The 16,091-nt window shown below is 50.6% G+C and overlaps 1 protein-coding gene across 2 annotated transcripts; it reads left to right on the top strand.

Annotated features, from left to right (window-relative positions):
* Window positions 1-2,889: 2,889 nt before the first annotated feature.
* LOC127297671 (uncharacterized) lies at window positions 2,890-16,091 on the top strand. Of its 2 annotated transcripts, none has more exons than XM_051327989.2 (7): window positions 2,890-3,301; window positions 3,389-3,485; window positions 3,573-3,688; window positions 3,788-3,832; window positions 4,152-4,177; window positions 4,709-4,785; window positions 15,462-15,598. In XM_051327989.2, exons 1-6 carry the CDS (start codon window positions 2,944-2,946, stop codon window positions 4,742-4,744), a joined length of 678 nt encoding a protein of 225 aa, XP_051183949.1. In that variant the 5' UTR covers window positions 2,890-2,943; the 3' UTR covers window positions 4,745-4,785; window positions 15,462-15,598. The 2 variants fall into 2 exon arrangements, with proteins under 2 accessions (XP_051183949.1, XP_051183946.1); XM_051327986.2 differs by lacking the exon at window positions 4,709-4,785 and adding an exon at window positions 15,757-16,091 and having other exon boundaries at window positions 2,899-3,301; window positions 15,462-15,597.

Raw genomic sequence — 16,091 nt, 5'->3', positions numbered from 1 at the left:
ACGAAGCGAAGTCAGGATTTTTATAGACGAGCCGTTTTTTGCTTCAATGAAGCAAAAGCGGGACTTTATTTGCTGCGACGAAGCAAAGTCAAGATTTTGCCTAAAAGTAGACACGTGTCAACATGTGAAGCAGGAGGCTCGAATGTTTGGTGCCTCCGGAGGATTGCTAGCGCTGCCCTTTGAAGAATTAGGACCTTCACGGCCTGGTCCAGCTTAGGGAATCTCCAGCGGCGCGATGCATTTTAATGTCCGCGAGCGTCCGTTTGCGTCGCGCTGCGGACGCTAAAATGACCGTTTTTGTCCGTGCGTCCGTTTGCGTCTGGGGGCTGCTCCAGCGGGGCGACGCATTTTCTTCTTCTTTTTTTCCTCTTCTCCATTTAAACATAGTTTCAAATATTACAGTGGCCTCCCGTAGCTGCAACTGCGCCGGCTCGACGCCGTCGACAAACTCGGCGAACTTGTCCGGGAGCCGCTTGATGTCGAGTGGGTCGTCATCGATGCGGAGGAGGAACTCGAAGCAACGCTCCTCCCGCGAGGACGAGGAGGGCGCAGGCGACGATGAGCGTGGGGCCGTAGCTGCTCCACCACGGCGGCCCTGCCCCGGCCACGGGGGCGCCCAGGGCCGCGGCCTCGACCGCCTCGCCGGCCACCAGGACCGGCCATGGACTTCCTCGCGGGCCTGGATGCGTCGCAGGAACACCTAGGCGGCGCTACGGTCGAGCTTTGTGGTGGCTAGGGTTTCTTTCGAGGAGTGGATCAGGAAGAAGAACGCGCGCCCTCTTTATATAGACCGGAGGCATGCGGTGGCCGCAGGACGCGTGACGTCGCCATTAACGTGGTTGGCGAAGGTGGGCGGCCACTCGGCAGCCGAGGCATTGCCATTAACGTGCCGCAGAGTGCCGAAGCGACGCAGCGGCGCAGTCGCTGGCGCGTTTGAGAAGACGCGCAGGGTCGCTGCCAGGGGGCCCGACGAAACGTCCGCCAGACGCGAGCGGACACTTTCCGGACATCCGCATAGACGCATCTGAGGCGCATATTTGGGCCAGGTTTACGTCTCCGCGGACGGCCCGGTCACTTTGCGTCGTCCCGCTGGAGGTGGTGCCAGACGCATTTCCGGTCACGGCGGACGAAAACGGTCGCTCAACGTCTGTTTGCATCGCGCCGCTGGAGATGCCCTTACGCTTTCGTGGCTGGCCCGAAGACACATGGCATCCTCTCGGCGGCCTCTCCAGCTTTCACAACACGACCCCCTAAGAGCATCTCCAGTCGCGTCCCCCAAACCGTTCCCCAAAACGCGCCGGATTGAGCGTTTAGGGGATGTGTTTTGTTCGTGCCGCGTTTGGGGGACGTCGCTCCCCAGCCGCGTCCCCCAAGCGCCGCCCCCAAATAAATATTGGTGCTCGAAAATAAAGGTTTTCATTCAGATTTGATTATATATTACAAAGTTTGAATGAAAACGGCTAGATTTCATCTAAACCTAGACTACTGACCGCCCGGCGGTGCGTTCGACGGCCCCGCCCCGTCGTCGCCTCCCCTACGCCGCAGCTCCTCCTGCGCGCGCCTCCTCTCCTTGCGTTGGGAGGTGGCCAGACGCCGCCGCTCCAGCCGCGCGTCCTCCTCCGCCCCCCTGCTGCGCCGCCTGGAGGGAGAGCTCGACGGCGCGATGAATCTGCGCCTCTTCGCGGGCACGGGCGTCATCCTGGAGCTTCTTCTCCGACTCGAAGGACTCGACGAGCGTGCGTTGCTGATCGGCCGTCTCGTCCGGGTGCGGCCCGTCGTCGTCGGACCACTCGAACTCGTCGTCGTCGTCATCCTCCACCTCGGTCTCCTCCGCCTCGGCCTCCTCCTCCTCCATTGGCGCCTCCTCCTCCACATCTGTTGGCGCCTCCATCATCGCCGCCGCCAACGCGTCGGCCTCCGCCGCCAACTCGTCCGCCCGCCTCCCCCAGATCGCCGCCAGCGCCGCCTCCCGCTGCTGACGCTCCTCCGCCTCCAGCTGTTGCTGGCGTTCGATCGAGTCCCGCCGCCGGCGCTCGATCGCCTCCCGCCGTTCACGGTACAGCGCCTCCCGCTCATCGCGCTAGCGCTGGCGCTCATCAGCCCACCGCTTCTCCATCTCCTCCGTCTGGCGCCGTCGCGCCTCTTCTCCCGTCGAGGCGTCGAACGCCGCAACGGTGTCGCACTGCTGCTCGTGCCACGCCGCGCCGCCGCGCGCCGCCAGCGGGGCCATGAGCGCAGAACGCCGCTAAATCCGCCGCCTGCGCTGCTGGCGGGCCTGCTGCTCGGGTGCCTCCCGTCGCTGTTGACGGTGTGCACGCCAGTTCTGCATCCCTCGCCGCCGCCGCTCTTCCCGGGCCGCGGGGTCGGTGTCGACCTGCGATTCCGGGACTGGAAGTGGAGGAGACGGCGGTGGAGGGAAGTGGCCAGCGCCGGGGCGGTTCGCCATTACCACTGGTGGTGGAGGAGGCGGTGGTGGAGCGACGAGGACTGTGTTTGTTGCCGGCGGGTGTGGTGGCTACCATTGAGCCGGGAGACCTTTTATAGACGCCGGCGTCGGGAAGAAAGCGCGGGAACAGGCGAGAAGAGGCGGGAAGATCGCGCGGGAACGGGCGGTGGCGTGCGAACGCTGGCTACGCGTGGAGGCTGCGCAGCACCGACGAGACGTCTCGCCTGCCCCTCCGTCGCCATTAAGGCAAAGATACCGCCGTGTGTCACTGCGCGCGAATAACTTCCGTCGCGAGGTAGGCGACGGTTATGTTAAAATTAACTGTGCCGCTGACAGGTCGGCCCCACCACTTCCCGCCTCGTTGTGTGTGGCTTGCCCAAAGCATCCCGTGTGGGACGGGACGAGCTCGGGGCACCGCACACCGTATCGGGAGGCGCCGTACAAAATTCGGGTTCGGTGGAGATGCTCTAAAATCCCCCAAATCCCACTGCTCCGCGATGAGACCCGCAGCAACAGCGGTAGCAGCCACCGCCGCCGCGCTCCGAGCCGCGTTCTTCGCTCCTCCCGTCGCCGCCTCCCGTCTCCTCCCTCCTCGCCGTGTCCTCCTTCTCCCCCTGCACTGCCTCTCCTCCTCCTCCTCCTCCTCAGCCGTCCCGCCTTGCGCGCCCCCCTCCGACTCCCAGCCGCCGCCGTTGCCTGCCCTCATGGACGCGCAGTTCGAGTCCTTCCGCGCGCAGCTCGACGGTTCCTCCGCCCTCCGAGACCGCATCCGCGCCGTCGTTTCTGAGGTCGAGTCAGCCTCCCGGGCCGCCACCGCTGCGCTCCTCCTCGTCCACCAGCCAGTCCCCCTTTCAGGTTCCATTTCTCTTCGGATTTTGGCTCTCCCTTGCGATTTGCCTCCTGGCTTGACGCGGGGCTATCTCCTCTCCTCTCTTCGTGCAGATGTGCTCGGCAAGGCGAAGCTACAGGTGGAGGTGATCAAGGTGCTCTACTCTCAGCTCGCGGAGATCCTGAAAGAGTGCCCCGGTCAGTACTACAGGTGATTAGATGGCTTCACTACGCGCCTTTCCAGGTTGCAGAGGTTGGGTTATGTGGAAATTGCTCATGTATTGGCTTACTGGCTTAGGTACCATGGGGACTGGAGGACTGAGACACAGACCGTGGTGTCGATGCTGGCGTTCACTCACTGGCTTGAGACTGGCGGCCTCCTCACACACGCCGAGGCTCAGGAGAAGCTAGGATGTACGTCAAGGCTCTGCCAACTGTTGGATTAGTTGTGGCATACAGTGTCAGTGTGTTCGCCTACCAAGCTAAATGTGCTATGCCCCTCTTCTTTTGCAGTGAGCTCTGGAGAGTTTGGCCTGGACGTTGAAGACTACCTGACTGGTTTGTCATCTGCATACCATGTTTTATCCTATTTGCTTTGTGGATTGAATGCCATTTATCGATCTAAATCTCACACTTCTTAAATATTTTGCTCAAGAACGGTTTACGGGGAGTATATATTTGACTCTCCTTTTGATTGAAAGATGCTTATTATCTGGCACAGATAGGCTATTTGTCATCCTATAGCATTGACATGAGAACTTTTGCAGCTCTTTTTCTAAACAACTAAGTTGCTTGAAGGTTTACCATGCTTTTGTTTTCTGTAACGTTGTGTACAAATGACATTGCTTATTCACATGAAGACTTGTTTGTGTTGCAGGGCTGTGCTTCATGTCGAATGATTTTGTAAGTTCCCCATCAACTACCTACTTGATTTTGACTACATGCACAATTTTTTTTTGCACTATTAGTTTATCTTTTTCGTCATGTGCTGTTGGTATGTATGTGGTTAATACACCAATATACAGTGTTATAAATAAGCCACAATCAATATCTCTTTGTTAAGAAAATACCACTTATAATCTTCATATCAATATCCAAGGATTAAAACAAACCATATTGAAAAATTAATTGTTATGTTATAATTTTGAGTCTAAGTATCCTTTTGATGTACTTGCGAAGAAATTTTGTTTTGCAAGGTAGATGCATGACATGTACCTAGCCTTTTCAATTCCACACCCTTAACATTTATTTATGTGGAGCATAAAATGTCAGTCATACAGTAGAGTTATAAAGCCATCAAGGATGACCACCAACTATTTAGAATAAGAACATTCAATATTCTTCCATTTCTAAAAGGGGTTTGCAGAATACATGCACACCATTTTTAGCAGACACTCTAATCTCGGTATCATTACCCTCGTGCTTTTTGCATAGGGAACATTACAATACTTGACTGCTTTACTGCACTAAAATTTCTGCAAGAAGTCGTCGCCCTGCTCCTCCAGACATAGGTTTGTACTGAACCTGTCTTGGCAGAAATGGTCAGTCCTCATAGTTGGCACCAAAGTCATAAAGGCTGTTTCATGATTCTGCTGCGTGTTTGGCATTCTAACAGAAGTATTTAGCAAGACCTTGTGTGGTATCTACATAGGTGCGCACCGTCATATAAAATCTTTTTTTTTGCTAAACAAACTCATAATTTATGTACATGTGCAGTCTCAATGCAATGGCATCAGCTGTATGTAAAACACGCCAACTAGGCAAAATGCTGATATGGAAGCCTAAGTTAAGGATGAAAGTGATAAATAAGTACTGTATGGTAATCTTGATATGGCTCTTACAAGTTAAGCTTTTTTACTCGCAAAGCATATTAAACGGGAGCTTCTTTAGATACAATACTTTGATCAAAGCCACTAGAAGTATAGATAGAGAGATCTATATAAGTATTAATCAAAGGGTTGTTTATAATTCTGTTACGCGAATTGCGAGTGCGCATCTTATGCCTGCCTTCCTTAGACCCTCCCCCCTATTTAGCAACCACCAGGAAGCCCTTTGATTCTCTTCGAGAATACACCCTGGAAGGTGTACTAATCATATAGAAGAAAGGGCAAGAAAGCCCGAACCACGAGTACTACTGCCAACAGGGGGGTGGCAGCTCCCCTACAAAAACGAAAGCCTAATCTCTGTCCCGCCACGAAAAAGGAAAAGGCTCGGGAAATCCGAAGGACTCTGAGCGGAAAAGCCTAGCTACACGCCACCTCTGAAACTCCTCCCTAATCCTATGCCGAATGGTCTCCACCGCCGGGGTGGCACCATTGAACACCACGTCATTCCTATGCCTCCAGATACACCAGAAAACAAGGATGACCGCCGTCCACAAGTCCCTGCGCACGGCACTGGGGCAATGAAGCGAGGTCCACCAGTGCACTATCTCAGAGCCCGCACCAGGCATCCACTCCAACCTGTTCCACCGCGTCAACGCCCACGCCCAGACCTCACGGGTGACCACGCAACCAAGCAGGAGGTGCTGGAGCGTCTCCTGCTCCTGGTCGCAGAGGGGGCAGGCTGCCGGCCGCGGCAGGCCACGCCTCTGGAGCCTATCCGCCGTCCAGCACCTGTTACGGGACACCAGCCAAGCAAAGAACTTGCAGCTGTATGGTGCCCTCGAGCGCCAAATCTCCGAAGCAACCGGCGCCACCGTAGTACCACCCTTTTGATTCTCTTCACCAAGCCTTTACTTCTCAATCCCTACTCTTTAAGCTCTGTCTTTGTGCAGTTATCTTCTCGAATCCTGGCTAGTTTTCCGTTACCAAATAGGACAAATGGAAGCGCATTCAAAAGAACCTACATGGGCAGCAAGCTGGGATTGACTTAAGCTCGTCGGAAGCCCATATCCTATTATTAAGCAACACGTGGGCATCTTTGGATATTTACACTCTAAAGAACTGTACATCTGTAACTTTCATTTTGGCTAATCTCCAGTGAACCCACACTTGATCAATACTATTTCACCAATGGGTAAAGAAGTCAAGACCCTGTTCCTGGATCATTGATGACCACACATGGAATCTAATTGCAGAACTTTGTTCTTGTACTGAACCCCTGATAGGAGGCAATTGCACGCAGAGCCTGAACACCATTTAACTGCATGCTCAGAGCCCGTGGGCGTTGTTGCCTTACTGACTGCTGCCACATCGCAGAGGAGGGAAGGTTGGGAAGTGACATATGAGGACAAGAAGATGGCGCAGGTGCACCATCGACCGAGGGCAGAGATACGGTGGTGTTGTCTGACGGTGGAGACACATCAGGGAAGCTTCTGGCCAACATAGGCAGTGGTGGCCCCAGCAGACTGGAGGTGGAGGGGTTGTGCTGCAGTTTGAAGGGGTGGTTGTTGCCTGCTGGTTTGCAGCAGGGACGGTGGCCGGAGAGGCCAGTGATGGAGATCTGGTGAGTTTCTACTTGACACTGGAAACATGGCTATGGACGCGTAGCTGTCGAGACTTTTGGTCTGGAGGCCTGGATTGGCGGTGGTGCTCGTCGAGGGTTGATGGTGTCTGCCAGTGGTGGAGCAAGACACTCACGTAGCCTGGGCAAAGGCTATATGAAGCAATGGCAGCCAGCTTTTGCCCCATAAAAATCAAAGCTAATCACTGGTGTTACAATAATTCTGTACCGGGAGTTACCGGACGAGCATGGGCAGCCACCCGGGGTTGCCAGGAGCTGGCTCCACCTCTGATGTCTTCTGTTGACTGTAGACACAGTGACGCACCCCTGTAAACCGTGGCTGAGCACATTGTCTCTTGTCGATAGGAAAGCATAAGAACACGATAGCAAACTTCTGAAGTGTACTGAGTAAAAAAAAGATTTTCTAGGGATATTGAGGTGAGTGAGAGGAGACAGAACAATCACCAACCACCCTTTAATAATAAAGATGATACAGCTTAAGATACAATGCTTTGAGTTTACCCTAGTTTGTTCTAGCAGCTGATATGTAGAATATTTATTAAGAAATTGTTGCACAATTTCACTTGAACAGGTCATAGGATGTTTGAGTGCATGCTTTTGTAGGAAAAAAAGACCAACCACTAGAAATCAGCAACTTTACTTGAATCGACGAACTCATAGGATTATATTCAAAATATCTTTCAATATGCCCTCAAGTTTATTCGAGGCTTGAACAAAACTCAAATTGGAGAAGAATGTGGTTCTCGGTTCCCTTTACTGGACATATGTTCCTTTTATTTTTGTTTCAGAGTGGCTGATGCTTTTTTACCTAGAAAAATGTAGTTACCCCATGTTTTTTTTTTTCAGTTTGGGTTGCTACGTTGTGCATTCCGCACAAGTTGATCCAGTGTGCTCTAAATTTAAATCATCGCACGAGTTACCCCATGGTTAATTTTACGTTTGTTATAATAAAATTGCTCGTGGAGGACACACTTATTGTCTTGCTGATAAACCCATAAGCTCTTATTTTCTACTCCCTTCGCTAGAGCTGAAGCTAGGTTAAAAGGCCTCAACCATATTGCAACAAGTTTAAATTAGACGAGGGACCACATTAGTCAAAGATCATATTGGACGAAGTTCCAGTTTTTTATAACTCAAGCTAATAATTGCGTAACTTGTGAGGACATGCGATTTAATTCATAATCTTGGATATCATAAGTACATAAACGATAACCTATCATATGGATTATATGCGTTGTTATATAGGGCACAATCATTATAAAGTAGGCCATGGGATCTCGGCATGACTGGAGAATGCACATAACTTGTGTAACAACTTAAGATTATCTTTATATGAGTTGTTATAGAGAGTGGATTTAGTGATCAGGGGATACGTGAGCACGGTCTAGTCATCGTTGGATCAATGTTGAGATTCCCTTCCTGGCTCACGGCGACCAAACAACGTCCATATGTTTTCTGGCCTATGGATGGCGATGTAGGGGCGGTGCACGGGGACCCTCGAGCTCCTATCGATGGCGATGTAGGGGAGGCCGGGGCAGGGGGCGACGATGTAGGGGAGGCCAGGGCGGTGCACGGGGACAGGCAGATGGCACGGCAGGAGGGCGCGCGGGCCGGCCCTCGACCTTGGCCGGCCCTCGAGCTCCTGTCAAGTGTCAACGACGATGTAGGGGAGGCCGGGGCAGAGGGTGGCGATGTAGGGGAGGCCGGGGCAGGGGGCGGCGAGGTAGGGGCCGCGGTAGGGGCGGAGAGGTAGGGCGGTCGGTGAGGTATCCAAAGGAGGTGCTGAAGGTCGGGCGGAGCTTGTCCGGCAGCAACGCCAATGGCAGTGGAGAGCAAGCAGGCCGGGGCGTAGGGAACCAGGGGAGGGTGCGGCGGCTCGCAGGTGCGAGTGCTTGGTTCATACGGCTGCGCACCTCAGGTCGCCGCCGCTACGCACATCAGGTGGCTGGCCCCCCAACGCCGCCACTGCCGCTGCACCTCGGGTCGCCCCACCTAGGGCACCTCCTCTCGATTCAACCTTGCTGCTGACTTTCCAACCTCGACCACCTCCTTCCGGTGGTGATGCAGCTGCAATCCTCCGTTGGGACAAGACGCTACAAGGAACCCGGCCGTCGACGCGCCCCTGCCTCTCTCCCGGACCTCCACGGGACGCGACGGCGAGGAGCGGTCGCTCTGGCCCGGCGGCTGCCTTCCCAACCTCGACCACCTCCTCCCGCGCCGGAGACGCCCTTCAATGCTCCAGCTGAGATCCGCCCGAGCAATTAATGAGCGATTACTGAGAGATCCGCCCGAGCTGAGATCCTCTGCCTCCTGTTTCTCTAGCTGTTCAGGTTACTGTACGTCGCATGGAACACGGTCAAAGGGAAACTCAAGTTACTATAAATTCAGGCCGGCACGGCGTCGGCTCAGAGCTTCGATTCTGGGCGGCGCCGGTCCCCTGCGCACTCCAATTTTGGGCAGCGGCGGCGAGCTTGGGCAGGATCGAGCGGAGTCGTTTTTGTCTCTAGCGATTAGGAGACACAGGATTAGCTGTACCTTTTCCTGTAACCGGCGCGGGACACGGTCAAAACACAAGCCTATCAGTGCGAATCAACCTTTTTAAGGATCACCTGCTGTGTTATCTTCACGGACGAGCCAACGCCGTTAGACACGTGTCGATCATTGGATGCGTGCTCACGTATACATGTGTCACCAGGTTTCATCCGAGTTGTTATATAGGGCACAATCATTATAAAGTATACCATGGGATCTCGGCATGACTGGAGAATGCACATAACTTCTGTAACAACTTAAGATCATCTTTTCTATGACTAATGTGGATGAATGGTTTAGAACACCTTGTATACAATATGCTTTTATATTGAGAAATAATTACCACATGTAGATAAGAAGTTGCGACACTGATGTCTGCCTTCCAAGTGATAACTGTTCTTTGGAAAATAAATCTGAATTGTATTCCTCCAATACTCCTTTACTTCTGTAACAACTTAAGATCATCTTTTCTATGGCTGTAATGTGGATGAATGGTTTAAAATACCTCGTATACAAAATGCTTTTATACTGAGGAATTACTACTACACGTAGATGAGAGGTTGCAATCCTGCAACACTGATGTCTGCCTTTTGAGTTTGCGAGTGTAACGTCCTGGATAATATTACATATTAGATTTGCTTGTTGTTTTTGTTTTGCGCATCATCATGACCTCATGCATATTTTTCTAGCATATTTTCTGACCCTAAAATTATTTTGCCATAATCCTATTTTGTTTTGAAAAAAAATACCATGGCGGTTTTATTAAGCCCTCTCGTCTTTTTCTTATTTATTTAAAACAAATAATATTTTCCGGTCTGTTTTAATTTTCAAAAATGTTTTCTTGCTTTAATAAAATAAAGTCTGACAAAGTTTTGGCCCAAAACCAGCCATGGCACAACCTTTGGCCTATTTAAAGGCACCCTATCATTCTTCCTCCACAAACCCTAGGGCTCAAATCACCTACTTTTTCCAGATCTGAGATCCTCTCTTTTTTTTTCCCCTTGCACCCTATGATTCTTGCTCCACAAACCTGAGTGCCCAAATCAAAGGGTAAAAAGGAGAGGAATGATAGGGTGCCTTTTAAATAGGCCAAAGGCAGGTGGGCCTAGGCTAGTTTTGGGCAAAAACTGTGTCAGGCGTTTGCCTACTTCTATTTTATTAAAGCGAGAAAACATTTTGAGGAAAATATTATTTGTTTTAATTAAATAAGAAAAAAGATGAGAGAGCATAATAAAACTGCCAGGATATTTCTGCAAAAAATTTTAGGATTTTAGCTAAATAATTTTAGGTTTGAAAATATGCATGATGTCATGATGCGCAAAATAAAAACAACAATAGAATCTAATATGGAATATTTTCCTGGACTCTACAAGAGTGATAAGAACTTTATCTGATGTTACGTTGCATGCTCCTGTGTGGTCGATCCTTTGGAAACCAATTTGAATAGAATTCCTGCAATACTCCTTGTTTAGTGCATGGTGCATGAAATAATTGCTTTGTGTAAATACTTCCGTGTAAGAGCATCTCCAGTCGCATCCCCCAAAGCAATTTGGGGCGCGCTGGACCAAAAAACGGTTCCAGCCGCGTCCCCCAAACCCGAATGTTGTTCGGCGCGCCCCGATACGGTGTCCGGCGCCCCGAGCCCGTCCCCGTCCCACAGGGAACGCATCGGGCACGCCGGACACAACAAAAAGCGACGCGGGCCCGACGCGTCAGCGGCTCGGAAGCCTAAAACCTCGTCGCCTACCTTTGGTCAAGCGACGTTAATGGCGTCCCTGTTTTCCCAGGTGACGCAGGGACGCGTCTCGTCGTGCATGGCCGCGTGGCCGTCCGCGCCGGCGTTATTGCGTGCAACCACCCGCTGCCGCCGCTGTACATTAAGACGCCCTGCGGTTCGTCTCTCACCGCTCCCAAACCTTCTCTTCGCCGCCGCCCCTCCCAGATCTTCTCCTCGCCGCTCCAAACAGTGTCGACCTCGTCCTCCCGCAAGATCGCCGCGGCGAACGGCTTCGGCCGCGACAGCCTAACCGTGGCGGAGGCGTGGGCGCTGTACCACGCCCGATATCCAGTCCCGCCGGACATGCGGCTGCCAAGCAGCGGCGGCTGGAAGATGGCCGTGAACGACATTGGCATCCCGCCGCTGCCGAAGCCGGGCACAGACCAATGGAGGGACAGCATCAAGGCCCGGCGGGCTCAGCTCACTACCGAGGAGCGGGCGGATCCCACATGGGCGGCCAACAACAACGACGGGCCTGGTGGGCGACGTACTTCAAGGCCAAGTACGACGTCGAGATGCACAACACCACCGGCCTCATCGGCGGGCCCAACAGCTGGAACAAGGACGGTCGCGCCCTGTTCTGGGGCGTTCCGGGGCGCACCCTCGAGAACGTCATCCGCGGCATCCGCAACGGCGCTCCAAGGTTGGAGATGCCGCCGTCACCGCCACCGTCTCCTCGAGGAGGACCACCGCAATGGCAGCCGAGGAGGACGACGTACTCGTCCAAACTCTTCTTCCTCAGGACCGGCCCGATCGACGCCGTCCTCGTCGTACCGCTCGGCGCCCTACATCGTCCCCAAACGCGAGGTGAAGGAGGTGCCGGTGACGCCCGTCAACACGAGGCGTGGCGGCAGCGGCAGCAAGAGAGGCGCGGCGGCGCCCTCCTCATCCCGAAGCTGGAGGTGAAGGAGGAGCCGGAGGAAGCGGCGCAGGCGGCGCTGCTGGCGGAGTACGAGCGGCAGCAGGGGCTCATCGCTAGCAGCGACGACCCCGAGGACTCCCCAGGGCTGCGGGCGGCGTGCTTGGCGTCGATCGACGACAAGGACGCCTGGAGGGGCGACCTCGACATGGCGATCGCCATGTCCATCCGCGACTCAGGCAAGCCGCTCGTGGACCTCACCGACGACGGCGAGGCAGGACCAAGCGGCTTGGTGAAGGACGAGCCCGTCGACGAGCCCATCGCCGAGTGCGTCAAGCAGGAGGTCGTCACCGACGACATGTACAACTTCCAGCAGTACTACGACGCCTCCGGCCGCCGCAAGTACTTCTAGATTAAGTTTAGTTTAAATTTAGTCAAATTTCGTTTGAATCTATGTAAGTTTGGACGAATCTAATCGAATCTCGCTTAAGTTTAAAATTTCTGAAATTTTGCTGGGGAGCGACGTCCCCCAAACGCGGTACGAACGAAACACGTCCCCCAAACGCTCAATCCGGCGCGTTTTGGGGGACGCGACTGGAGACCCTCTAAGAAAGGGTCGAGTGTTTCCTTTTATTCCATGTGCATAGCCCAATCCCAGATCCTCCTGTTTGTGTATCCAGTATCCTTCTGGAGCAAATACAAGGAGACAAGGCATACAAGCTTCGAGCTTCCTCCTAACCATAATTGTTTCCCGATCTCTTGGTAGTCATGGTCCCTGTTTCATCTCTTTGGAATCGTGTACACATTTTCATGTTTCCTTTGGCTCGAAGACATAGTACGTCAACTTGAACAGCAAGGACATATTATCTTTGAAGGAGCTTTCCTTTTCCTTTCTGGCTTGACTTCGTTTTTCTACCTTCCAGGTCCCTTGACAGCTTCCATGATCCATCACAAACTGATGATATGCACGTACGATACCTCCTCCATGCTCTCTCCGAATGGAAGGACCAAATTAGAGCCTATCTGATGCTGTGGCCCAGTGTATTAGCCAAATTTAGAACATGTCATGGAAGCTTTGCAAGGGTTGCTCACTACCCACCTTTTTATTCTCTTCTTTGTTACATAGAACGGAGGAGGCTTTGCAAGGGTTAGCGCCGTGACCGCCCTGTCTTTTGACACAGATCGTCCACTGCACCAAGCTCTGCGGCGCATGCTACTGTTCCTAGGATAATCTTTGGCCCTCCTCTTCTGTGCTTGGCTGCTTGGGTGCCACTACTTTTCCTCCGTCTGCGTGCATCACTATGGCCTCTACCGCCACTTAGCTCAGCTCTGCTACTGCTACTGCTGCTGTTTCCTTTTCTTTTTTTCCCTTTTCGTGCTGCAGCACCTCTGCCACCACTGCTTCTTGCTGTTTTACTATTGTATACTTTGTAGCACCTGGTGTGTTGAGTAATACGGGCAGTAACTCGATACCAAGTTAACAAAAGAAATCGTAGACGTTGTGACTTTTTAGATTCCCAATAGCTCGTGCTGCATCATGGCCTAAACCATATATGATGAAGGCCACAGTCCTTGACTTTGCTGGAAAAGTTCTAATATTCTTCACCACTCCATAAGGATCAGAGACTTGATGAAGCACACTCTCTGTGATAGAATAGGGGACCTGATGAATGGTGGAGCAAGATATCAATTTGTGACATCTTGGCAACAAAATCCATGGTGGTCGGTTTGTGAACCTTGAATTACAACAGGATAACTACGTGCTGAAGAGAGCAAGATGTTGTGGCTGCAAGCTATTCGATAGAAACAGGTTTATCTGATAGAACAATTTTGAGAAAATAGATTGTTTCTTCTTGCGTATCTGAAAATGAGATACATGACATCCTTTATATAGTGGATGCTCAAGCCCTTAAGCTTTTCTAACACGACATGAAATCCTGACAAATTGGACTCCTTCCATCCTAGATTTCCTAATACAATACTGCAGCCTAAAGTATCCCCTGATTTCCTGGATTTGGACTCCCTGCTGTTAGTCCTTATATAGTGCAGCAAGAATGCAATTTAATATCTACATGATGAAAAGTTGGTGATACTAAATTAAGAAAGATAAGGTATTGTCAAGTGACCTGCTCTAAAGTCTATTCTGGTTTCAAGGTATGTTTAAGATCCAAAAAAGTTTGGTACGATCTCAAAGATGCAACCATCAGATGTAAGCCTTGATCTAAACCTGTAATTTTATTACACACTATCAATAAACCCGTGCTTTTCTAGAGAATAATTAAAAGCATACTATATGTTTACACAACTAATTACTTCACTAAATTGAGTTTCTGCTGGGGTATCTACAAAACTCATGTTAGATCAGGATGACTCCAGAATAGAATAAAAAGGTGGGTAGTGAGCAATCACAAATTAATCTGAGTTGTTCATGCCAAAACAGGCTGCTGGTATGACCCGAAGGTGAACACGCTTACCACCAACTTGTTTCTTTCTAGGTGTAAAGTGTAAAACTAGAAGGTTGAAAGAACCATAATGAATACATTAGAATATGGAGATTGATTTCATGATGTTTGCGGGTCAGATGAACCTGCATTATATATATATTCCCTCTGCTTGAAGGCTGAAGAGCCAAAGCTAGTACATTAGAATATGGAGATTGATTTCAACATTTTATTCGTGCTCAGGTTGAACCCACACTGTAAAGTCTGAACTTTTTTTTTTGAGAAACACTGAGTACAGCAGCATAGGCATGCACACACATGCACGACTAACACACACAACAACAGACTGGAGTTGCGCAGCTTCAAGATTGAACCCACACTGTAAAGTCTGAACTTTTTTTTTTTTGAGAAACACTGAGTACAGCATAAGCATGCACACACATGCACGACTAACACACACAACAACAGACTGGAGTTGCGCAGCTTCAAGATTAAGGAAGTCATCACATGTGCACCTCCCACTGACAAATATTCCTGCCTTAATGAGACACACAAGGAGTCAGACCTAGGGTATAATCCTTGGTGGTCTGTAGTACAGCCACCCTTCTAACCATCCAACCACAACAGTTATTTACACTTGAGCTAGTCCAGTGGACTAGTACTTCATGAATGATTCATGTACAAGTAGTGTCAAGCATATGAACCTGAGGTGGACTATAGTTTGTAGCACACTTAATGGGTGGACTAGACTGTGCCAGGCATATCTGCAAAGTTACAAACTTTATGTAAAAACACTACATGCGCTTCTAGTTATTCAGAAAGAATTCCAGTCATTTACATCCAGTGAGTGGTATAGTGATTGCTTGCTGAGTTTTCTGTAACCTAGATAGACATGTAGTGAATGTAATTACAGTTCTCTTTAAGCAGTGAGTTGTATTATCGACTACTTGTTGAATCTTCTACATACTTTATATGTGATGAATATAATCCTAATGTTCAACAGTCAATACTGACGTGAAGGACTGCCTGCTGAGTTTTCTACAGCCCAAATGTGTAGTGAATGCTCTATAGGGAAGGACTGGTATTAATGGTTGCTTTCTGAATTTTGTACAGCCCAGATATGTGGTGAATCGGGTCACTTCTGGAGACTATGACTGTCCCAGGAAGGTGCTAAGCTTTCTGACTGATCTGCATGCTTCATTTAGGATGCTGAATCTGCGCAATGATTTCTTGCGTAAGAAATTTGATGGTGAGTTCCTCGACTAATTCACCAGACAAGGTTTTGTATTAGCACCACCTTGATAACTTTGGCAGTGTTATTTCAGCTTACTTTGATATTTTTTTCATGCTTTGTTCTTGTAAGTTGTTAATCACGCTTTGTTCTTGCCTTTTGAACTTCTATTTGCAGGGATGAAGTATGATTTAAGAAGGGTAGAGGAGGTATTTTATGATGTGAAGATACGTGGACTTGTGCCTGGGGAGTCAAAACAAGAAGTTGCCCAGTCATAGAATGTGAGCCATGCCTAGCGTTTAGTTGGCAGTCGATAGAATGTGTGTTCTCTTGACTATCATGGAAGTCTACGTTGGAAGGTTGGTTCTAACAGAAAGTTTACGCTCGCGTTAAGGTGCTGCCTTTTTAGTAACCCATCTCAAATGATTTACAGTTCCATGGGGGAACAGGATCATCACTGACTTACTCTGTGATAATGACTTGTAGCTGGCATTAACATTTCGTGTTTTCTA

Source organism: Lolium perenne, chromosome 1 (genome assembly GCF_019359855.2).
Source record: "Lolium perenne isolate Kyuss_39 chromosome 1, Kyuss_2.0, whole genome shotgun sequence".
NCBI lineage: Eukaryota > Viridiplantae > Streptophyta > Magnoliopsida > Poales > Poaceae > Lolium > Lolium perenne.
This window is presented reverse-complemented; position numbering and strand designations above follow the sequence as displayed.